We start from the raw sequence: 25,839 nt of genomic DNA, 5'->3' as shown, positions 1-25,839 counted from the left end.
AAATAAAATAAGTAAAAATACACCACTAAAATGCGACTAGATTGGGCTTGAAAATTGTGGTTTCAAGATTTGTGAAGTAAAGAACAGTCAATTAAAATTTAACCAAATGGTGTCAAATGTAATATTAGAGGCGTTGCCAATGCGACAAAGTGTTTTTTGCGGGAATTTAAAATTATAAACACATTAACTACTACACCACGAAGTGGACATTTATTTGAATGAACAATGAGCAGGTTGGTGTCAAGTACTGAAATAATAATTTTGAACCATTGAAAAGCATGCGATACATATTTTTAAAAAGCACAAAGCAGACACTGAAGCGATTAACGATAAAAGCATTTGTAATTACACAGGGTTTAAGCCCAACTCGTTTTTCCTAACATTAATATTTTATAAAAACATATTGTAAATTATTTATATGTAATTCTGCAACTATATTCAATAACGAAACATAAATATCGTAATAGTGTTTTGATAAAATAAAAATGATAAAAAACTATGAAAGTTTCAGTAAAATGTTCAGAAGAAAATTCATTTGCATATTTTTGCATTAAGTATGATGAATATTTTCATAAAAGTGACAATCTAAAATTTACTAATCAAACCGAGTTGTGGTCCCGTGGCTAGTGTCGAAGACTCACGGATCAGAGGTCCGAGGTTCAAACCCCGCTACATGACAACTCGATTCCCATTTTCTAATGGTGAGTTATTAACAACTGCAAATGGCCTACAAAATTTTAATATTTAGGTAAGCCATGCGTTGTTTCAATTTTAACATCAAATTCAAATGCTTTTCTACTTTTCATATCGATAAACATAACTTAAATTGTCGAGAAATAGTTTGCAGAACTGCATTTATTATTTTGGAAAAGTTAACTTGGACTAAAAATCTATGTAAATAGGAATGTATGTATTTTATTTGTAATAAAATTTGTCAAGACAACATATGCACACAGCAGTATGAAAAGCACACAGAAAACATGTATACGTAATACATATGAGGAAATAACTCAAATTTGTATGTATCCAAGAAAAATTGTAAAATAAAGCGCATTTTGCATTATTTCCTTTTATGTATTACCTTTATACCTTTTAAAAAATATTCTACACATAGATAGCCAGTCTAAAATTTAATTGGTAAAGTTACCCGTGAAGCCGGGCGGGCATGTGCAGTTAAAGGTGTCGTATATGGGATCTCTCATACAAGTGCCACCATTTTGACACACATTGGTGACGCATTCCAAGCCCGGTGGCAGGGTGCAATTTGGAGGAGTTCCTGAAATTTGATTGAAACTTGTAAACGATACTATACTTATAATTTAACTACTACTACTTGTATTAATATTACTTTTAATGTTTGGTATATCAAAATGAAATAAGCTTGATCTGCTAATGCAGAAATCCAATGATTTGCATCTTAAGAATCCATAGATGAGTTTTGGTAAAAAAACGATCCAATCATTTTCCATAAAATAATGTATTCCCAATACTGTTAAAATTCATTTTATAGTCAAATGAATTTCATTCTTATTTTATAAGATATATTTAGTTTTTTTCTGCCAAAAATTACAGCAGAAAAAAATGGATTTTATATTTAGTTTGTCCTCCCAACAATTCCAATACATCTTGGTATTTTTAGCATACTAGCTCGTAACGTCGTCGTGTATTCATTTGACGAGACTGTTCACAGAGCCGGGGCAGGACAATATTATCCTGTCTATTGTATTGTCCCTGTGTGAACCCAGATTTAATATTTATTTAAAGCATATTCTCAAAAAGAGAAGGAAAAAAAATCTAAATAAGAATAAGCGCAAATTATAAATATCACATCGAAACGAATACACTTCACAGACATGTTAGACTAGAATCATTATCCTCAGACATGAGAAGTGAATTTGAGAGAAGAGTTAGGCGATTGTAGCAATAGTTCAGTGGTGCGTATACCGATGTAGGGGGGCTGACAGATGCACTGGTCGCGCTCCCCACAGGACGAGTGCGGGGGACAGTCGACACAGCGCGGGGTCCGACGCTGGGTGCAGCGGGCACCGCTCCAGCCCAGGGGGCACTGGCAGTGGAAGGAGCCCACCAGGTCGGAGCAGCTGCCGCCATTTTGGCACGGCCACGAGAGGCACTCGTTCTGATTCTACAAAAAAAAAATAGTTTTAGTGCGTCTAAATTACTGTCTAAAAATAATCAATATTAATATTCTAATATTGTGTTTGTTGAAATTACAAACGCTCATAGATTTTTTGAAATTGACAATAAAACAATACATACTATTGTCAATTTGTAATAAAGAATATTCTGGGATCAATTTATTATTTTCATTTATTTAGTATATAAAAATTAATAACAATACAGTACATATTTTTTCATTATTATACTTTATAAAAATTGTTTTATACAAAATTAATTTAAGAGTCCTTCTCATTAAGGAAACCTGTTCTAAGGAGGACTGTACGTGTTCAAACTTTAATTAACATGTTTTACATGTCACTCAAATATAGTTATTCAATGCTAATTCGCTTCAGCGAGATTTTTATTTATTTTTGAAATATTTTTGCTATCTGTTATCTAAATTTTATGGGGAAGCTTATCAAACAATTTGGCAGAAAAATAATCCTAGCACCTTTGGCCAAATGTTGTGTTAAATAGAAGTATATTGTCGGGATACTGCAATAATGAGTAACTGTAATTTGAATTTTTTGGCAGGGGAACTTGAAAAGTGTTCTATTAAAATATATTTACTTACAATTTTAATCATACCGCTGGAGTATCAGAAAAACTATCATTATTTGGAGTAAAAATAGCAATAATTCAAAACTAACAACTCTAATACAATTTAAACATTTTTGTAAAAAAATATATGGTTATGCGGTTTTGCAGTATCACCAAGGATATGTCTATAATTATATTAAACATCTAAATTACTTCAGTAAACACGGAACGTCTAAAATAATTGAAAAAAAAAAAATCTACATACTTTCAGGTATCTACATTTTATTTATTTATTTAACTTTTTGTACATAATGTTATTTGTACATTGGCGGGCTTATTGCCAAATGGCAATTTCTCCCAACCAACCAATAAAATAAAAGTTTTATTTTTATAATTCAAGTTACAGAACATATTCAATAGAAAATAAAGATTAAAAAGCTAAAGATATATAAAAATAGAAATAAACGTATTTGTTTATAAATTACCTTAAATTGAAACTATTACTTAATGGGAAAAAGGAAAAAGAGGAAAAAGGAAAGGAGGAGAGATTAAGGAAGAGAAAGGAGATGTTTCTTCAGACGTGATTTAAACAGAGATAATGTAGTAAAATCTTTGATGGTGGATGGGAGATGATTCCACAGTCGAGCTGCATGGACACTATATGAGTTAGAGAAGAAAGAGGAATTGTGGATGGGTATTAAGAGAGTGCCTTGAGAATTAGAACGAAGAGGTAAACCATGAACTGATAAGAGTTGAAATTTTTCACGCAGGTATATAGGAGCGTTAGGACTATGAAGTACATTGAACAGAAGTGAGAGGGAGTGATAGTCTCTCTGCTGTCTAATTTTGAGCCATTTCAGTTGCCTATGATAATAATTTTCATAACTTTATGCATTTTATAACCCTGATTTAATTTTTTTATTCCGATTTCAATTGTTCGCTAAATAAAATAATTCAGAGCATGTGGAGTTATTAAATTTTAATACGTAAGTTCTGCAGTTTTTAAAATCTAATTTACTCCTAAAACTTCCAAGAAAATACTTACTATTTTAAAATAAGCTTGCCTTTAAAAGGTTTGCTACCATAGTTGAATCTAAAAAAATTCCCATTCTATGGCAAGATGTAAAAGATAATCGATCTCACCAGCTGGCAATTATTCCCCGTGTAGCCAGGTTCACAGTGGCACACATATCCTCCGTATGTGTCGAAGCACACCCCGTGGTTAAGGCACAGCCCGGGCTGCAGTTCACACTCGTTGATGTTGATCTCGCATCGAGCGCCTGTGTATCCTGGAATCCATCAACCATAAACGTAAGATTAGTCTGGAGTCTAGATAGTGGATACCATCTTAAACATTGGCAGAAATACTATTGATACAAGGCAAAGGTTGTTAGCAGTTTTAGAAGTTTCCTATTAAAAAATCATCAGACACTAATTGAGGACCTTGCATGAAGTGTATTTCAATCATCTGTTATACGAAGGTAAGGTGATCAGTCGTAGGCTTCAGGTCCAGGAACAATGAAATATTGCAGTATAAAACCACTTTATAAACAAATATATCATGCTGAGCTTCCTAGGACCTCAAGCATGGTAGGCAAACGCGTCAACTACTACACCGAGAAGCGGACTTTTCTCCACTCGATTTCCTTTTTCAAGATTTTTTCTTGAGAGTAGCTATCAAGTTGGAAACATGCGTCCAGTGTTCTGGTTCTATTTCACACACAGAACTGTATTCTTCATCCGCCTGGATACAGAGAATTATGTATATTTCACATATTGAAAACCCACTGTATTCCACTGAATTAAAACATGGGTTTGAACTAATTTTAAATACCTTGCAAAGACCCATCCCAAACAGCTGTTTTTACTATGCATGGGAAGATTTCTCATAATGCTTATAAATTTGTCAATTTTGCATGCCTGTCACTCTTCATACCAGCGGGATTCTTAAGCTGGGTCTATTTTCTAACAGGAAGTTTAAATTTATCTTCAAATTTATCAAAGTAAAATTAAGTTTTCTGTATAAAAAATATTATATGTTTTTTGTCTAAACATGTTTAATTACAGGTTACCGATGAAGACACTATGAATTTTCATACACATTTTTGTACATAAATATCGATGTTGTAGTCCTTAAAATATAGCTTGATTAGAATGACAGTTGTCAGCAAAAGTGACAACAAAAGTGACAAGTGTAGTAACGTCTAAGGAGTGATTTATATTGACACATGAAAAATCATTCGTATCTGGCATGTTAATTTATTTTTTTAATACAATGCTTGACATATAAATCAACATAAATATATAAAATCAGCTTTAAAACTAAAAAAAAAACTAAAATAAACCTTATTATTAACGACGTTCTTACAATGTTACATCATTTTGCAAAAACGTTAGAGATGGGACAAATTGATCAATACAAACTGATCTAATAAAAAATAATTCATTTGATGTTGTTCATGAAAAAAGGATGAATGTCTTATTTTTGGTGAATAATTGTCTTAAACACACTATAATAGGCTTGTTTTTTGCGTTTTTATATCCATTTTCGGAAACAAAGCTTCATGTTTGCATGAAAAAACTGATAAAATTGATTTGATTGGTACATGATCGGTGATCAGTAATTTCCCATCACTATTGACATTAGTTTGGCAGTTGTCACCTTAATCAAGCTATATTTTAAGGACTATAATTTATACCATCTCGATATGTACCGCTAAAGATAGCGTTCATAATCGAGGCGCAGGTTAGGTTATACATACAAACAGGAATAATTTATCGGATTTTTACAATATTCACAGACAGTCACATGCAATGGAACATAATGTATCAGAGAATGAAAAATTGGATATCCAATCATATCTTGAAAGGTACACAGCAAAAATGGACTCTAACAAATAGCGAATTGACATGTTTTTAAGGTAAAATATTATATTCTATTGACTTCATTTAGGGTAAAAAATGGCATTAATATCTCAAAAATGGAAATGCAATGAGCCCATTTTTGCCGTGCACCCTTCAACTAGTTAAGAACAGTAGGATAGACAGAGATAGTACCAGTGTTGGTGCAAATACAGGTGTAATTATTGACAGAATCCTGACAGGTGCCGCCGTTCTGGCAGGGGGGCTGTGGGGCCGTGAGGCAGTCGTCTACATTGGTCTCGCAGTTGGCTCCGGTGAAACCTACAACACACACACGCACACCGGATGTAGCCTACACACACACAACTCGGGATAGTCGCATATTACCGTGTATTATGAATAGGGTGAAACATTCCAGAAGAATAACATGCAAATTAGAAGATTTTTTACAAATTTATACATATTTTAGAAATCTAAATACAATAAAAGAAAAATACAGAAAAATCCACTGTATTCATTTCCATAAAAAAAAAAAACAATACTTAATATTATTATACAGTTACGATTTATACTCATTCTTTATTTTATCGGTGATTTGTAATTTAATTATAGTATTCCACAAAGTTAATGCTGAATTAATACACAAAATACCGGTATTCTTGTATTTAAATATTTTTTTAAATCACAAATGCAAAATGTGTAAAGCAATATTTTGCTTATGCACCGAGGATTACACAAACTATTGAAGCAGTGTAATAAAGCAGAATATTACAGATCTATCGGTTCCTATATGGGCAATGCCTGTTCAAAAATAAACCAATATTTTGCACTAAAATAAATAATAATATATGTAGATGTATTTGCGTAAGTTTAATTTATTTGAAAAAATATATAAATAAATTGTAAATTTGTAATGTTTATGTAAGCAATTTAAGGGTACAGGATATAAAATATGAATGTCAATTTTATTGTATTTTAAACTAATAATGGCATCTGATGCAGTTCACATAATTTACATTTATGTTTAATAAAATTTGACGTAAAGGCTCTACTTTCCAAGATAATTAAACAGGAAAAAAAATAATACAGGGAATAACGGGTGGATGTCCATTAAATACTGGAAATAAAGCGATAAAAACATAAACATGTTCTATCTCAAAACATCCTTTTTTGGCAGTCATTCTTTATATCCTGTACCCTTCAATTGTTAACAAATTTTTTGACTCCTTGCTTTCAATGTCAATCGCCCATTGGCCAATTTTTTTCCAAAACATACTCTACTATCGTATTTCTAGATGCAAGGCACTAAGTTATACAGCTTTTGTCCGGTAAAAAAAAAAAAAATTTTGAAACACCGCTACGTGTACTATAGGCATCATTATATAAATTATCCAACTATATATATATATATATATATATATTAAGTCACGTACTCCAGGCTTCAACTTCGTGTTTCGTGTGCACGGAGTACCGTGTCTAGGGTATCCCAGTGTTTACGGGTTTCAATTAGAACTCTTCTCATACAAGATTGCATCGAGAACTCGTCGAGTTTTATACAACTCTCCACTCGGCGATCTTAACGAATTTATTAATGCATCTCGTAACAGATTTTTGTGCTTTTTAGATTAGCAAATATGAATAACTCTCTAGGGAGGAAATCCAGCCAGTCTGCAAGCATTTGGACATACTCAAACATTTATGTAGAAGGATTTGATTATCGAGTGTGTTGAATTTGTCATTCATTTTCTGTTTTGTGTAAAGTTATGATACTAAGTGGATCTTTTGAAGCTTTTCTATAGATTTCGGAGGAGAGTTTTGTATAGTTGGATAGAAGATTGGATAAATGACTCACCAGTTAAGCAGGTACACTGGTAAGAGTCGGAGCCCGCCGGTACTCTGCAGGTCCCGTTATTATGGCAAGGGTTAGGAGTGCACATGGGATGTACTTCGTACTCGCAATTAGTACCTGCAATAAACCATCATTTTACACTGAAATTTTACTTCGTTTCGACGACAACAGTTTTATACTTCTTTAAATATCAAAGTTACCTTACAAACTAAAAGCTTTAACCCTCCCTCCCCGGTGCGCGGTGATGTGTAACTAGTACACATTGCGTCTAATAACTATAATATCTTTATAAATATAATCAATATTGGGTTTAGATTTTCAGTATTCCTCCATTACACATTTACGTATCCACTGAAATCATTTGTTATTAAATAATAAGTACTTATTAAGAACAAAAAAAGCATTTTATCGGAAATTGGGGATAAATTACAAATATATCGACAGTGAGGGAAAGGTTAATACACATATCATCATCATCATACGGCACTGCATTGGTACACAAAGCACAAAGTATCTTGGTAAGATGATTAGTCTTGCGCTTCAGGTGCCAGTCCAGGGACAAGGAAATATTGAAGAGTTAAAACATATAACTTTTGCTATGTGTATATACTTTATGTCAATTAAAACTGTTTATTGTAAGAGCCCTCGGGGCATTTATGAGCAGTAAATAAATAAATAATATTGAACATAAACCTTCACGTGAGTTATTGGGTTATGCAACTCACCGTAAAATCCTTTGGAGCAAGTGCACACATAATCTCCTAGTTTAGTCTCTTCACAGTGGCCCCCATTCAGGCAGGGGGCGGAGTTACAGGGAGGCCCATTGTCGATCTGGCAGTTGTTCCCCGAATAGCGGGCCGCACAGCGGCACTCATATCTACCATAACACAAAATGTGTAATTTCATTCTGTGATAACTTTATCATTGTAAAATACACACTTACTGCATAAAAACGGAGTTTCAATGCTACAAAACAATACTATATTTGAGGTAATTTAAGTTGATCCCTGTGAATGCATTTCCATCTTGCTGCAGATTTATTTTTTATTTGTTTATTTTTTCATACATATATTATTTACAAAAATACGTTTAATATACAATTAAAAATTTAGTATACAATTAAGCTATAACATAAATTGGAAAAAATGCCCACAAAGACTTCAGTATCTGAGCGTGGGCCATTCCTTTTTTAATTATTAAAAAGTTTATAGCATATAAATATGGTATGACCATGAAAAGAAAAGAAAATAAAAGAAAAACCAAACTAACATATGCTGATATTACGAAAAGATGATTTATTTGCAGTATGCATTTAAATGAATTTTTTTTTTAAAGAATGTGTATCTGTTCTTAATCCAAGACCTCAAACCTACTTTAAGATGTACCAGTGATTTAACGTTTTGTAGTTCCTTAGTTAGAAGATTGAAGGATCTTGGACCAACATGTAAGAAGTGCCTCTGTGCGAACTTAGTTCTGCATCATGGAACTGACAGTACACTATCGGATCTATTACTAATACGATTTAAATTATTACTAAACAATTCCCCATTCAAGTAAACATATTTCAGGCACTGAAATAAATAAAATTTTCTAAAACTAAGAGTCCACTCTCTACGTATAATTTATTACTAGGAAATAGTGTATGTTTTTTGTAAATTATCTTAATTATATTTTTCTGTGCAATTTCTATTGAGCGACTATGCACGTCCAAGACTCCTCCCCACCCTATTATACCATATGTTGTTGAAGATTGAATTAAAGCGTAGTAAGCCAAAGCTGAAAGATACCGCTGTTATTCTACATAATGGTAATGTGCAATTTGTTTCCCAGAAGACTCGACTTCTTTATTTATATCCCAGAAACTGTAAATTGATCATTTAAAAATTGTTTCTTCTTTTCTTAGTATCTCTTGGAGTAATACCAAAATTTTTGCATCAATGCAAGTTTCTCGAGACACAAACTCCATGTTTATCGACTACTTAAAACAAATTAAAATTTATATTGTTTTCTGGCATAAACATGCACGGGCAAGAATGCCTACACAATATTATAAAGTCTCACTTATCGGGGCGTGAGAGGCAAACTCCGTGCCTCATACAGGGCTCGTGGTAGCAGTGGTCCACGGGGGGAGTAGTGAGAACATCTTTCCTGTCCACGCCTGAAAGAACACATTTAGTTATTAAACTCAGCAAACAATGTCACCAGTCAAAGAACAGTACATAAAAACACAAAACCTTCCATGCAAGTGGTACCGTAAGTTCGGGATAATGACTTTTCTTTGTTTGGCTTCCAACTTAGCGCGTACCTCTATTGAAGCATGTACATTCATTGAACCAAAAAGTATTGTGGAACTCCGTTATTCAAATGTTCGTATTTATTAAGAGAATAGAAAGAGAAACATGAAAATATTTGGCACAATGACAAAGGTTAAATAAAAAACTGGTTATTAAAGATTAAGTCTCTGGAAACCTGCGATGGACAATACACTAGTAGGAAAACATTAGACAAATTTTAATATACACAGATTTAATTGTAAAATTACACGGTTTAACATGAAATGGGAGTAAAGTATCATTTATTTAGGCAATTCTAGTGTTATACATACCACCGAATTTAACTTTGAGTAAAATTTTGTATAAATTTTCACTATGTAAATATGTCTCTTTGGATAACAACTTACCTGGGCTGATATTCCGAACCCGATTAAAGCACGATATAGCGCTATTTGTACTAAATTCGCGTTATAGCGCGCTGTAAACGCATTTGGAATACCAGCACTTGTGAATGAGACAAATAGATTAAAGAGAAATATAATTAGTTCAGATTAATGATATTAAAAATAATTATAACAGTTGAAAAGTACAATATAAAAAAACTATTTCCTAAAAGAATACATAGAAATTCATCACACCCCTAAAAATTATTTATGGGAGTTCATTGTAATTTATTATAGAAGTAAAAAAAAAAGTGATACTTTTGCAAAATGGTCCCCTCCAGGCAAAAATAATTTAATTCAATTACTATCATATAATTTTGAATTCTGTATCCTAATTGTTTTTTTATTCATACAAAAATACATATTACAAAAAAATAATAACGTATCCCTAACTCTATGAGGCCAAGAGCCCTGTGTTGATTTGGATACAATATAATGGAAAGTGGAAGCATACGTGTTACTATAGAATACAAAAATAACAGTTATTACATAAACATTAATAGTATATAAATCTACGCAATCTCTCGCAGCAGTCTCCTGCAATGGCCTCATTGTATAAACACATTCAATTTTATAATAAGTAAGTATCACTTGTCTTCTATTTCCATAATAAAATATAGAAATTACGCATTAATTATAAAGTTTAAAAGTGAGTCATAATTGCAGATATTTAGGTACCTTTCCATTTATTAACTCATTCACCGCGGTTCTCACATACGTCTGTGACAGCACTACTACGCGTTGTTCACGGCATATGCGAGTTATCTATTACCAAAAAGGTTCGTAGCTTGAGTACTCATTACGTATAGTGGTAATAAATTCATAGTCATTAACAAAATAAGTGTTAAAACTTATAAATAAAAAACGTCGATTTTGAATGCGGGGAACAAGTTTATAAAAAATTGACAGTTAATAGTTACACTTGTCAGTAGAGAGCGGGCACTTCCCGAGTAGAACGTTCCAGTGCTGCATGGCAGAGGTGTTGAAGAGTAGTCCAGGTCCCTCCAACAGGCAGCCGGAGAACATGTTCCCCACCTGCAGAACGGCGTGCTTGTCTTCCAGCTCGGGAGTGGTGAGCACGTGGGGGTTGTACGTTGCATTGGCTACAACCTAAAAGAATAATCAATATATTTGGTAAATCGTTTTTGGAAAATTAGACGAACGGTCTTTGCTGGTGAGCCCATATCAGGAAACACCTTTATCTAATATCCTTGTGGAAAAAGATAGGGAATAGTGAATCTGTACCCAATGAAAGTAAAATTAAATAAATAATAGTTAATTGGAAGAAATTTCCATTTGCAATTAAGTGCACCAATGTATAAATATGAATGCACAAAAAGTTAAATAAACAAACATAATTCCACTGGATAATGAAGACACCTCTCTTTATGTCTTTCTGTGGACGTTTTTACGACATGCAACAGTCAATGTATAGTTTGTAATATCAAATAGGCATTAAAGGATCTTGTCATCATGTCTAAATAATTTTTTGAGGTCGTTTTTACAGGTACACAATTTCGTACAATTCTTGAAGTCATAAAGAATATATCTAGTAAAAATATTAAAAAGTCAAACATGACAACAATTTAAAACCACAAGTATGTTGGATTATTGCTATTTTTTGGCATCCTCATAAGAATGGAAGTGCTGCTCAGCCAGGCCATGAGTCATCGATCGGAACAAGTGGTAATCGGAAGGAGCAATGTCCGGTGAATACGGCGGGTGGGGTAGGACTGCCCATTTGAGCGTTTCAAAGTATGTTTTGACTGGCCTTGCAACATGTGGCCGAGCGTTGTCATGTCGCAAAACTACTTCTCTTTCTTTTTTTATCTTTATCGTGTCTCTTTTCGTATTGTGGCTATTTTTACTTCAATACTCGGTTCAAACGCATCAATTGTAGTCGAAAGCGATCTCCCGTGATGGTTTGATTGGGTTTGAGGAGCTTATAATACACTACACCTAGCTGATTATGGTGCAGGGCATAGATGATGATGATGTTCGGTGATGTTCCGACAGAGCATGGTCACCATACATCTCCACAAAAATTCCATGTGCCTTTTTTGCAAAAAGTAACGCAGTAAAATATCCCGCAAATACTTTTTTTTTGGCACAAAATTCGACATGTTTAGCGCTATCACTATTAGCGTTACACTTCTGCCGAATAACATATACCGTCATTTCAAGCCACAATGTAGTTGGCTGTAGTGTTGCTCGATGTAAAATACTAAACGATAACACCATCTGCCAGAAAGCAGCAAGAAATTATTTGAGTCCATATTATGTGCGTATTTTGTGTCAAATAATAACAATATTCTCTGTTTGGACCAACTCTCAACAATATTTATACTTATCCATATCTGTCCCACTTCCCATTGCCTAGCGCACTCCACGTAACAATAATTCTACATTTGAGTGCCAGAAAAATATTAAATCTTCAGTACCAAAAAAATCTAACAAGTAAAGTGCTCCCAAACAACATTCAACAAGCAAGCTGTACCAGAGTCCATTTAGACCGCCAGCTCCATAAACTTCCGTGGTGAAGTGGTCAAGACGCTTGACTCACTCACGGAAGGTTCCGGGTTTGATTCCCGGTGAGAACGCAAAAATTCAATGTGATTTTTCTCAAGCCTGGATGTTTTGTGATGTAATTCACCACTGTAATTGGGCCTCCTGGCCTGTTGTGGAGCAAAAATAAAATAAATAAAATAAAATTAATTAAATAAAATAAATCAAATTAATAAATTAAATTAAATAAATAAAATTAATAAAATAAATTTTCCTCCACCTAGGACGAGGTATTCTCCACAACTCATTCATTCCTATTAATAATTTTATTTTAAATCTAATTTCTCTTCTGAAATTTGTATTATTCTAAAATCGCTTTAATGAAATTTTATCGACTACTCTTGGTTTAAAATCTTCTCTTTATATTGCTTTTTCAAATTTTAAAAATTACTTGCTATACCTGTTATTCTTTCTTTTTTCTCTGCTGCATTGACATGTTTTTATACTTATAAACTACTTTTAATTACTTATATTATATATGTATTTAAAATCACTATATTTCTGCTGTTACTATAATGTGCAATTCATTTTAAAGATGTTTTTTAAACTGACTTAAATTTAATGTCTTATATTTCACTTAAAGATTCTTCTCATCGTTTTGTTGAATCCCTTAAAATACGAGTATGTATGTGTATATTTATGTTTTTCCTTTTTTTTTTTTAATGTTAATACTATTTTATTTTATTTTGACATCTGAGCATGTTTTTCATTCTTTATTTTAATTATTAACTTTTAATTACTTTTACAAATTTTCTTCATTTTTATATTATTTCCATTTGTAAAAACTAACTACAAACTTTAAAATAACTTTTTTTACTTAAATTTTAATTTTTAAACAACTTTCATTTATGTTTTTTTTTCCTTCTCTTTTTTGTACTTTCATTAATAACCTTACATATAATTACTTTATAATATGGAAACTTCACTGGTCCATTAGAGTTAAGTCTAACTGTGTAAAATATAAAACTTTGTAACTGTACTGTATGTTTCCCAAATAAAAGAAAAAAAAATCCTCAACATTATCAATAAAATGCATATGTAAAAAAAATGGCTGAGAAATAATTGCTAGCTATCTCAGAACAGGTTATAATTATTGAGATAGCTTGCAATCATACTTACAATTTATATTATGTACCTTTTTACCGTATTATTTGTTTTACCTATCGTAAAAATAATGCTGTACTCAATTAAAATAAACACCAATTTTGTTAGCACTGAATTTGAAAGATCGCTCGAATAGTATAAAGAGTTTGTTTGAGTAGTTTGTCCAAAATTTCCTTACCACACTGTGTCCGCTCTCGTCGCTGAGCGTGAGCTCTGGCGGGCGGTAGAGCAGCCCCACGTAGTGCCAGCGGTTGTCCAGCGGACGCAGCGGCAGGCGTGTGTCGAGGCGCGGCCGGTCGGGCCACTTGATGCTCAGCAGGACGTGCTCCGCCAGCGCCGACAGCTGTATCCAGTGCCCGTTGGACCGCTGCGAGAACAGCTCCCCGCCTGGGAACAATCGGCACAATACGGAAACAAAATTGCTGGTTGATTACTCCGAGATTCGCAACGCTGCGGGAACGGCGAAAAGGGGTGACCCGATAGAGACGTACGAGCTCACTAGCTGCCCAAATCTGAATCTGGATTCCATGTTCAAGCTTAAACAAGATGCTCGTATTCGAGGCCACAGTCACAGGCTGGAGAAAACCAGATTCAATCTATTTAGATTATATAGCGTGGATTTCCACGGAAGCATTTCCCTAGCAAAAGGGTTGTTGATGGTTGGAATAAGCTTCCATAAGAGCTGATCTCAACGTGTAGTCTCAATGGGTTCAAAAATAGACTAGATTTGTTTCCGAAAAGTTAAAATGCACCAGCGACTAACTTTCGTTAAACTACTTATTTTATTAAAAAAATTTACGGACAATGTCCAATTTTTTTAATATTTTTATTTTATTATTTTTTCACGCCCATAAGGCTTTTACATACATGAAAGTTTTACAAAATATGAGTATATAAACAACATTAAATTTAAAAAATACAATATAAAGCAACAAAAGATAGAACAGTGTTAAGAAGTAAAGTTGGTATAAAAAAGAAGATGAGTATATAAACAACATAGATTAAAAAAAAAAAACACAATATAAAGAAATAAAATAAAGGAACAGTGTTAAGAAGTATAGTTGGTATAAAAATAAAAAGATGAGTGTATTAACAACATAAATTTTAAAAAAATACAATATACTGTAATAAAATATAGAACTGTGTTTAAAAGTTAAGTTAGTTTTAAAAAAATTAAAGCAATATATATATATTTCTATTTTTTTTAATAAGCTAAAGAAATACAATTAAAGGTTTAAAGCAGCTAGGTACATAATGTTATAAAATACAATATGAACAGAATATTAAGTTCTATTTGATAAGGAACATATACATTGATATTTAAATTTTACAAGACTCACGAATTTAAACAAATAATAGAAGGAATACAACAAAGAAAAGCAAAGACAAGTTAATACATTAGACAGGCATTATGGAATCCAGGTTAATTCTACAAATATACAGTCAATTTACTGGGAAAATTTCGTCGGCCTATTTGTAAAAAAACTCAATTTACAATCAAAATAATTTATATCTTGATTTTCATTTACAAATCTAATCATTCTGGGCAGAGGCGCACGGAAACCAGAATTAGTCTTACGATGACCGAGGACAGAATTTCATTATTTCTGAGTCGTGAAGGAACATTAAGAGATATTTGTTGGAGAATAGTCGGGGCATCAAATAAACTATCAAGTATGTTAAACATGCAAATTAAATCTGCATTAAATCGACGTTGTGAGAGACATGATATATTCAGGAAAAGTTCCATGTCGGTATAGCTATAGTGATCTCTTGTGATTCCTAGTTTGTACGCAATTTTTCTTATAAATTTATGCTGAACTAATTCGATGTTATTTATATGAGTAACATATGAAGGAGACCATATTACGAAGGCGTATTCAAGAATGCGACGAACCAATGAGCAGTAAAGTGTTTTTAGTTAACATATTACAACAGAGATGAAGAACATTTAAGAAAAGGTAATATAAAGGTCTAGGCATCTACAGGGCTTAAGACCTGTCAATGGCTGGTTTAAGTGGCCACTATACACACTGTGTAACATTCACCATTCTGCCTATATTTGAACATCTATATTCCTTCAATTCTTTCATCTGTTGATGTTTGTGAAGTTAAAGAGCTGAAACCTTTATTTATGCAGGTGAGATTCATCTAATTGAATTATTTCACCTACATACTAGGCAACGCCTGAAAGTGTTATTTTTTCAATTTCTATACTTCTTCATGGACCAGGTAATAATCCCCAGGGAGTTGAATCCAGTCCTTGTCTACAAAAATTTGGACAAACTCAAAATACTGTTAAGTGTTTTTAGAGTTAATATATTTTCAAAATTGGATGTAGCTCTATTAACAAATCCAAGTAATTCAAGAGATTTGTTAATGATAGAGTCAATGTGTTCATGAAAGTTTAGTTTGTTGATATATAGAAAAAAGATAGAAAATCTCCATCTTAGAACAGGCTGAGCCATGTTAGATGGAGAGTATCCTAAACAGAGAACACTCCGTTTTCATTTTCTATTCACTAGGTTTATATAGATTCCCTGTTATTCAATAAATTATGCAATAAATCTATAAAACAAATAAAAATATAATAATTTTATTAGCTGACTTAGGCCGTTTTCACACCTGCCACGCAAATCCATACTACCCGATATTTTACCGCGCTTATCCTGCAAACGCATACAAAATCTGTTACCTTTTCACACGCGTTGCAAAATGAATACGACCCGGTCTGTCAGACATAAATCTGTTGTGGTGTGCTTAATCGCAAACGATTATTATCAATATTAATAGTTCGAATAACCGAATTAGATTATTCCCGTAATCGACTTTTTATTTATGGATAATGCGTTGTTTTTTCAAAATACTTATGAAGTATGAAGAATGAAAGAAAAAATATTAATTAAAAATATATAAAATAAATATGCCTACTCTTATAATGCTTTATTGTATACACTAACTAAAAAAATACATAAAAACTTATGTATTGTACTCGTAATATTATTATTATTGTAAAAAAATATTTTTCGGTCATTTCTGTTTAGAAAAAGGTGTTTTTTAATTAGGTATTTTTTCTAGTTTTTGTTATTATTATTACCTTTTTTTTTAATAAAAGAAATATTCCTTCACACAGGTTTTATCAAGGGGACCATTGAGAAAGAATGGTGTATTTCTATAAAATAATTTGATAAATATAATAATAATAACGCGTAAATCAGGGAATTTTCATGTACCTAAGTTTTGCTCAACGAAGTTCGGAAAAAGGTTTCTGGAAAGTATTGACCATTCCGAATTTTAAATAAATATTAAAACACGAAAAATCGAATAGCCAATTCAAAAGTGTCGTAATTAAAAAATATTACTTAAATCTTTTTGATAGTGATAGTTATTAATGTTATTTATATAGATGGTGTAAAGTACTATGCTTTATGTTTCTTTTTGTTTTCTTACAATTTCGGATGTATTTACTATGTATGATATTATGTATTGTCACAAAAATGTCTCATTTTTATTTACGGTCCCAAATGAGGTTTTTTTAAATTCCTGGGAGTATAATATCTTAGATATGTATTATATATTTCATAAATAAAATAAAAATAAATATAAATGTATATATATATTGAAATATTCGATACTTTTGAGGCATTTTTTTCAAAACTGTAATTATTTCATGTATGTAATACTGTCTGTAGCTCTCATTTAATATAAAGAAATACATTATGCTACATTGCCTCTGTCACTTCAAAACTTTACATTTTTAATTCGTGCTTTTCTTGTCTGATAAAGTTATGGGTTTTAATATTTTTTTTTATTTTTTATTTTTGTTTTGTAATAGTACAAACACAATACATGAATGTGCTAATATATTAACCTATATATAATTATTAGTCGGCCTCGTGGTGTAATGATAAGCGCATTTGTCTCCCATGCAAGAGGTCTCGGGTTCGATTCCCGACATGGTTGATAAGAAATATTTATGTAAAAAGGTGGTTTCCCACCAGAATATTTCATAGTGCCTGGACTGGTACCTGAAGCGTAAGACTGATCATCTTACCTTCATGTAACAAAAAATGATCAAGATACGCTGCGATTTGTGTACCACTGCAGTAATCTAAGCACCATTAGGTACGGAAAGGGAATGACGACGACGAATTGTTATTAAAATATATGATAATTATTAACATTTCACTAATTAAAAAAAATATTTAAGACCAACTCGAATGCAATCACTTTTTAAGAGCTAACTTATCTGCTACACACATGTTTTATCAACTAACATTCAAATGAAATGATTTTTTTTTGTTCTCTTATTTCTAATGGTCTTTCCTTAAACTCTTATTTCTGATGGTCCACCTCGGTGAACCAACGAGTTCTGTGTCTTTGTTTTCTTACTAAATGGCAGACTTACTTCATTTTTATTTCTAGTTTCATATCCGAGTTCACACTGATTAGAAAAAATCTTGTTCCCTATGTTCAAAAGATTTTTTGTTCATTTTGTTTATAAACACAATTGTTTTGTATTTTGCTTTCAACACACAGGAATTTGGTTCTATGGAGTTGAGATTTGGTCTCAAAAATTGATAAATTAATTTAACTAAACTAAAATTATTTTTCTGTGTTAAAACCTAACATGTTTTTTAAAATTGAATTTCATATATTGAAATTGATCAGGCAGAAACCCAAAATTTAGGCAAAAGAGCAAAGATAGATATTTTTTATTTGGCTAGGTTGGCATTGATTTTTTTTACTATTTCGTTAGCTTAATAGAAAAATAACTGTATTATTTTTAAGTATTCAATATATTGTTAGCTATAGAGTGATTTAGACAAGTAAAAAAATACCGAACGTATTAAATATTTTTGATGAATTTTCATAGTGTTCCTTTTATTGTAAAAAACATGACTTAATAAGTATTTTTATACACAACGTATTATTATTTAAATTTTGTTTATATGTTTTAATTCGTATATATCTTAAATCTGCTAGTTTTTATTCACAAATGAAATGATAAATTAGGAACCGTTAAGTCAAACGCACAGAAATGTAAATAAACCACGCTGCTAATTAGCGTATTATTAAATAATATCTGTCGTTTTCATAGAGATCCCATCCCGCCTGACATTAATGTATTTATTTGCTTTACAAACAATGAAAAATAATATACAGAAACATTAAAATAAAAAAATGCACTACTTATTTTTCATCAATTACGTGCAAACACTTTTAATAATATTTTACTTAAACTTAAAATACATATATAAACAAAATGAACAATATAACCCACTTATTTATAATATAAATTAGAAAGGGTATAAATAAATAATATGCACTTATTAGTGCAGTTTTTAGTTTTCATGTAAATTATTTATTATTCGGAAAATATTGCTCTTAAATAAATACCTTTTTTTTTTAAACTGATATAAAATATTCGATTATAATAACAGGTTTAAAAATATTCATAAGAACATCGCAAAGAGTTTTTACGAATGTGTTAGTGAAAAAGTAATGTACCGCCATTATTCGTTTAAATAAGTTTCGATAATAATATCGATTTATCGTTTATAAAAACGAATATTTCTTTATATTAAAGTAAATTTATATATACATCGGTAAAATTTATATTGAAATACATTATCACCAAACCCTTATCAGAACCTAATGGTGCATAGGCCAGTGCATTGTTAATTTGAATGTATATATGATTTAAATCATTATATAGACATAATAAAGTAATAATTGCATACAATAAACATTAACGTATGCGAGTGTATAAGTCCTTGTTTACACCTTCAACTTTAGTAAGCAGAAAATTAACTATCAACAAAATTACCAAAACAATCAAATTATACAAAAAAAAAGATTTTTTTTTTGTACAATTTGACTGTCTAGTTTCGGCTACAAAATGTTTCCCTCTTTAGGGTTATTTAACAAGTAAACATACATAATACATATATTATATATTCGGTTGTGTAAGCAAATACAGTGGATTACAAAACAGTATTTTTTATTCTCAAATAAAAATTATATATTACGATGATCCACAATATTAGATTTACAAACATCTAAAATAATACAATGACATTATGTTCATCACCATCAAACTCTTATTCGCACCCAATGGTGCATAAGGTACTGGAGGTGCAAGTAATGATGTATCGCGGGAAAATTCCCGTAGCGTAATTCCCCGGAGCAGGAGTACATTCCTCCACATACCCGAAACCGTTTTAAAGACTGTGGGTCTTCCTATCGGTTTTACTCATTCAAAAAAACAATATTTTGGTCAATAAATGAGTAGATCTTTTGAAATTTCTAATTTCGTATATTATTTCAATTCAATTTAACTTTATTACGTTCACTGCCCCTTTCACTGTGAGTTTGAAAGATTATATGGAGGGTCTTAGTCGGATATTGTCATTCATCCTTATGAACATACATGTGTATATTGCAAGCATAAATGGTAGCAAAAACGATATTTACTTGTATCGCAATAAATTCGAGATGCAAGGCGGTAAAATCTCCGCGGTATTTTACGGTAATTTTCGGTAAGAAATTAATATGACGTACTAATTTTTATTTTTCGAAGATGCAACAAATACAAGTAGCTTTGTTTTAGGACACGTTACATGACAGTGAAAACCAGGTTTAGATCCATCGGGTGGTTTTCAAGATTTATTATAAGTATGGGACGTTCAAGGTCATTCGGTGTGTACTTTTTTAATTTTTTTGACAAAAAAAGTTATCATATTTTGAAACTTAACAGGATCGGTAGACATAATGCCCTTATCCCTCCCGTGCCTAAGGGGGGTATCTGGGGTCCCCCAGGTAGCACATTTGTTCAATACCTTTTTTGTTAATCATCATATTGATTTCATTTTATGCATAACTCTACTCCATTATGTTACAAATGTATCAAAGATATTAAAATATTTTCCGCGGAACTCTTTTAATAATAATTCACATTTGTCTTTGTTTCCCCCCCGCGCAAACAGCATGCATCACAATTCATTTGCTATTTGCTCCACAGTTTAGTGATCTTTGATACTTCGGTCAATTTTCAGTTTGGCCGTTTTCACACCTGCCACGCAAATCCATACTACCCGATATTTACCGCGCTTATCCTGCAAACGCATACAAAATCTGTTACCTTTTCACACGCGTTGTAAAATGAATACGACCCGGTCTGTCAGACATAAATCTGTTGGGGTGTGCTTAATCGCAAACGATTATTATCAATATTAATAGTTCGAATAACCGAATTAGATTATTCCCGTAATCGACTTTTTATTTATGGATAATGCGTTGTTTTTTCAAAATACTTATGAAGTATGAAGAATGAAAGAAAAAATATTAATTAAAAATATATAAAATAAATATGCCTACTCTTATAATGCTTTATTGTATACACTAACTAAAAAAATACATAAAAACTTATGTATTGTACTCGTAATATTATTATTATTGTAAAAAAATATTTTTCGGTCATTTCTGTTTAGAAAAAGGTGTTTTTTAATTAGTTATTTTTTCTATTTTTTGTTATTATTATTACCTTTTTTTTAATAAAAGAAATATTCCTTCACACAGGTTTTATCAAGGGGACCATTGAGAAAGAATGGTGTATTTCTATAAAATAATTTAATAAATATAATAATAATAACGCGTAAATCAGGGAATTTTCATGTACCTAAGTTTTGCTCAACGAAGTTCGGAAAAAGGTTTCTGGAAAGTATTGACCATTCCGAATTTTAAATAAATATTAAAACACGAAAAATCTAATAGCCAATTCAAAAGTGTCGTAATTAAAAAATATTACTTAAATCTTTTTGATAGTGATAGTTATTAATGTTATTTATATAGATGGTGTAAAGTACTATGCTTTATGTTTCTTTTTGTTTTCTTACAATTTCGGATGTATTTACTATGTATGATATTATGTATTGTCACAAAAATGTCTCATTTTTATTTACGGTCCCAAATGAGGTTTTTTTTAAATTCCTGGGAGTGTAATATCTTAGATATGTATTATATATTTCATAAATAAAATAAAAACAAATATAAATGTATGTATATATTGAAATATTCGATACTTTTGAGGCATTTTTTTCAAAACTGTAATTATTTCATATATGTAATACTGTCTGTAGCTCTGATTTAATATAAAGAAATACATTATGCTACATTGCCTCTGTCACTTCAAAACTTTACATTTTTATATTCGTGCTTTTCTTGTCTGCTAAAGTTATGGGTTTTAATATTTTTTTGTTTTTTTATATTTTTGTTTTGTCCTTAAATAGTACAAACACAATACATGAATGTGCTAATATATTAACCTATATATAATTATTAGTCGGCTTCGTGGTGTAATGATAAGCGCATTTGTCTCCCATGCAAGAAGTCTCGGGTTCGATTCCCGATATGGTTGATAAGAAATATTTATTTAAAAAGGTGTTTTCCCACCAGAATATTTCATAGTGCCTGGACTGGTACCTGAAGCGTAAGACTGATCATCTTACCTTCATGTAACAAAAAATGATCAAGATACGCTGCGATTTGTGTACCACTGCAGTAATCTAAGCACCATTAGGTACGGAAAGGGAATGACGAAGACGAATTGTTATTAAAATATATAATAATTATTAACATTTCACTAATTAAAAAATTCTTTAAGAACAACTCGAATGCAATCCTTTTTAAGAGCTAACTTATCTGCTACACACATGTTTTATCAACTAACATTCAAATGAAATAATTTTTTTTTGTTCTCTTATTTCTAATGGTCTTTCCTTAAACTCTTATTTCTGATGGTCCACCTCGGTGAACCAACGAGTTCTGTGTCTTTGTTTTCTTACTAAATGGCAGACTTACTTCATTTTTATTTCTAGTTTCATATCCGAGTTCACACTGATTAGAAAAAATCTTGTTCCCTATGTTCAAAAGATTTTTTGTTCATTTTGTTTATAAACACAATTGTTTTGTATTTTGCTTTCAATACACAGGAATTTGGTTCTATGGAGTTGAGATTTGGTCTCAAAAATTGATAAATTAATTTAACTAAACTAAAATTATTTTTCTGTGTTAAAAACCTAACATGTTTTTTAAAATTGAATTTCATATATTGAAATTGATCAGGCAGAAACCCAAAATTTAAGCAAAAGAGCAAAGATAGATATTTTTTATTTGGCTAGGTTGGCATTGATTTTTTTTACTATTTCGTTAGCTTAATAGAAAAAAAACTGTATTATTTTTAAGTATTCAATATATTGTTAGCTATAGAGTGATTTAGACAAGTAAAAAAATACCGAACGTATTAAATATTTTTGATGAATTTTCATAATGTTCCTTTTATTGTAAGAAACATGACTAAATAAGTATTTTTATACACAACGTATTATTATTTAAATTTTGTTTATATGTTTTAATTCGTATATATCTTAAATCTGCTAGTTTTTATTCACAAATGAAATGATAAATTAGGAACCGTTAAGTCAAACGCACAGAAATGTAAATAAACCACGCTGCTAATTAGCGTATTATTAAATAATATCTGTCGTCTTCATAGAGATCCCATCCCGCCTACTTATTTTTCAACAATTACGTGCAAACACTTTTAATAATATTTTACTTAAACTTAAAATACATATATAAACAAAATGAACAATATAACCCACTTATTTATAATATAAATTAGAAAGGGTATAATAAATAATATGCACTTATTAGTGCAGTTTTTAGTTTTCATGTAAATTATTTATTATTCGGAAATATTGCTCTTAAATAAATACCTTTTTTTTTAAAACTGATATAAAATATTCGATTATAATAACAGGTTTAAAAACATTCATAAGAACATCGCAAAGAGTTTTTACGAATGTGTTAGTGAAAAAGTAATGTACCGCCATTATTCGTTTAAATAAGTTTCGATAATAATATCGATTTATCGTTTATAAAAACGAATATTTCTTTATATTAAAGTAAATTTATATATACATCAGTAAAATTTATATTGAAATACATTATCACCAAACCCTTATCAGAACCTAATGGTGCATAGGCCAGTGCATTGTTAATTTGAATGTATATATGATTTAAATCATTATATAGACATAATAAAGTAATAATTGCATACAATAAACATTAACGTATGCGAGTGTATAAGTCCTTGTTTACACTTTCAACTTTAGTAAGCAGAAAATTAACTATCAACAAAATTACCAAAACAATCAAATTATACAACAAAAAAAAAGAATTTTTTTTTTGTACAATTTGACTGTCTAGTTTCGGCTACAAAATGTTTCCCTCTTTAGGGTTATTTAACAAGTAAACATACATAATACATATATTATATATTCGGTTGTGTAAGCAAATACAGTGGATTACAAAACAGTATTTTTTATTCTCAAATAAAAATTATATATTACGATGATCCACAATATTAGATTTACAAACATCTAAAATAATACAATGACATTATGTTCATCACCATCAAACTCTTATTCGCACCCAATGGTGCATAAGGTACTGGAGGTGCAAGTAATGATGTATCGCGGGAAAATTCCCGTAGCGTAATTCCCCGGAGCAGGAGTACATTCCTCCACATACCCGAAACCGTTTTAAAGACTGTGGGTCTTCCTATCGGTTTTACTCATTCAAAAAAACAATATTTTGGTCAATAAATGAGTAGATCTTTTGAAATTTCTAATTTCGTATATTATTTCAATTCAATTTAACTTTATTACGTTCACTGCCCCTTTCACTGTGAGTTTGAAAGATTATATGGAGGGTCTTAGTCGGATATTGTCATTCATCCTTATGAACATACATGTGTATATTGCAAGCAATTTACTGCGGTAAACAGATGAGGCGGAAAATTCCGCGGTATTTACGGTAATTTCGGTAAGAATAATCACTAAATTTGGAGCAAATAGCAATGAATAGGCTTGTTTAAACAGGTTTAGATCCATCGGGTGGTTTATTTATTATAAGTATGGAGGTTTTTAAAAAAGTTATGCATAATATGAAATTCAATATGATGAGTAGACAAAAAAGGGTATGTGAACAAATTAAGTATGGGACGTTCAAGGTCATTCGGTGTGTACTTTTTTAATTTTTTTGACAAAAAAAGTTATCATATTTTGAAACTTAACAGGATCGGTAGACATAATGCCCTTATCCCTCCCGTGCCTAAGGGGGGTATCTGGGGTCCCCCAGGTAGCACATTTGTTCAATACCTTTTTTGTTAATCATCATATTGATTTCATTTTATGCATAACTCTACTCCATTATGTTACAAATGTATCAAAGATATTAAAATATTTTTCCGCGGAACTCTTTTAATAATAATTCACATTTGTCTTTGTTTCCCCCCCGCGCAAACAGCATGCATCACAATTCATTTGCTATTTGCTCCACAGTTTAGTGATCTTTGATACTTCGGTCAATTTGCACGTCTCATCTGTTTACGCGAGTAAGATTTTGCATGCTAAGGGTGTTTAGAAAAAAGTATTATTATGACTAATAATTTCAAATAAACATAATTTTTATATTTAGCTATCTGGATATTGCGCATTGGATTTTGCATACAAAGGTGTTTTTTGAATAATAAGTGAATTTTTTAAAATTTATAAAACCTTTTTTTACTTCACCAATCTCAAAATGAGTAGAAAAAAATTGACGGATGATGTTATTGAGCAGCTTCTAAACGATACGGATATTGAAGTGTCTTCCAGTAATGACAGTGATTTAGAGTTAGAATCTTCAGATGATGTTTCTGAAACAGATGACTTTGTAATCGAAGATTACGATGAATCTGATTATTTCGACCAGGATAGTGTTAATTTAGAAGAAAACAGCCAAAATGACGGAGAAAACGTCTTCGCTTCTAAATCGGGTTACCAATGGAGCAATATTCTACCTTCTACTTCAACAACACGTTCCCATAACATAATTAGTCCTACGTCCAAATTAACTTTTTTTATTTTAATTTTGCATATTATATAAATTTTTACACGGCGTTGTTCGATTTTTGAGT

General features: G+C 31.1%; 1 protein-coding gene across 2 annotated transcripts in view; it reads right to left on the bottom strand.

The window, feature by feature from the left end:
• The window catches only part of crb (cell polarity complex component crumbs), a 153,002-nt gene that overhangs the window by 47,004 nt on the left and 80,159 nt on the right, over positions 1-25,839 (bottom strand). For both annotated transcript variants that reach the window (XM_088227900.1, XM_088227911.1), the window contains exons 3-11: positions 13,993-14,201; positions 11,066-11,255; positions 9,491-9,587; positions 8,155-8,306; positions 7,433-7,546; positions 5,776-5,901; positions 3,862-4,007; positions 1,945-2,143; positions 1,148-1,276 (exon numbers count right to left, since the gene is read on the bottom strand). In XM_088227900.1, coding sequence (XP_088084026.1) covers positions 1,148-1,276; positions 1,945-2,143; positions 3,862-4,007; positions 5,776-5,901; positions 7,433-7,546; positions 8,155-8,306; positions 9,491-9,587; positions 11,066-11,255; positions 13,993-14,201 — 1,362 coding nt within the window. The remainder of the gene's footprint in view (positions 1-1,147; positions 1,277-1,944; positions 2,144-3,861; positions 4,008-5,775; positions 5,902-7,432; positions 7,547-8,154; positions 8,307-9,490; positions 9,588-11,065; positions 11,256-13,992; positions 14,202-25,839) is intronic.

Source organism: Micrasema longulum, unplaced genomic scaffold (genome assembly GCF_059751315.1).
Source record: "Micrasema longulum isolate JH-2025_06_02 unplaced genomic scaffold, ASM5975131v1 h1tg000044l, whole genome shotgun sequence".
Lineage (NCBI taxonomy): Eukaryota > Metazoa > Arthropoda > Insecta > Trichoptera > Brachycentridae > Micrasema > Micrasema longulum.
This window is presented reverse-complemented; position numbering and strand designations above follow the sequence as displayed.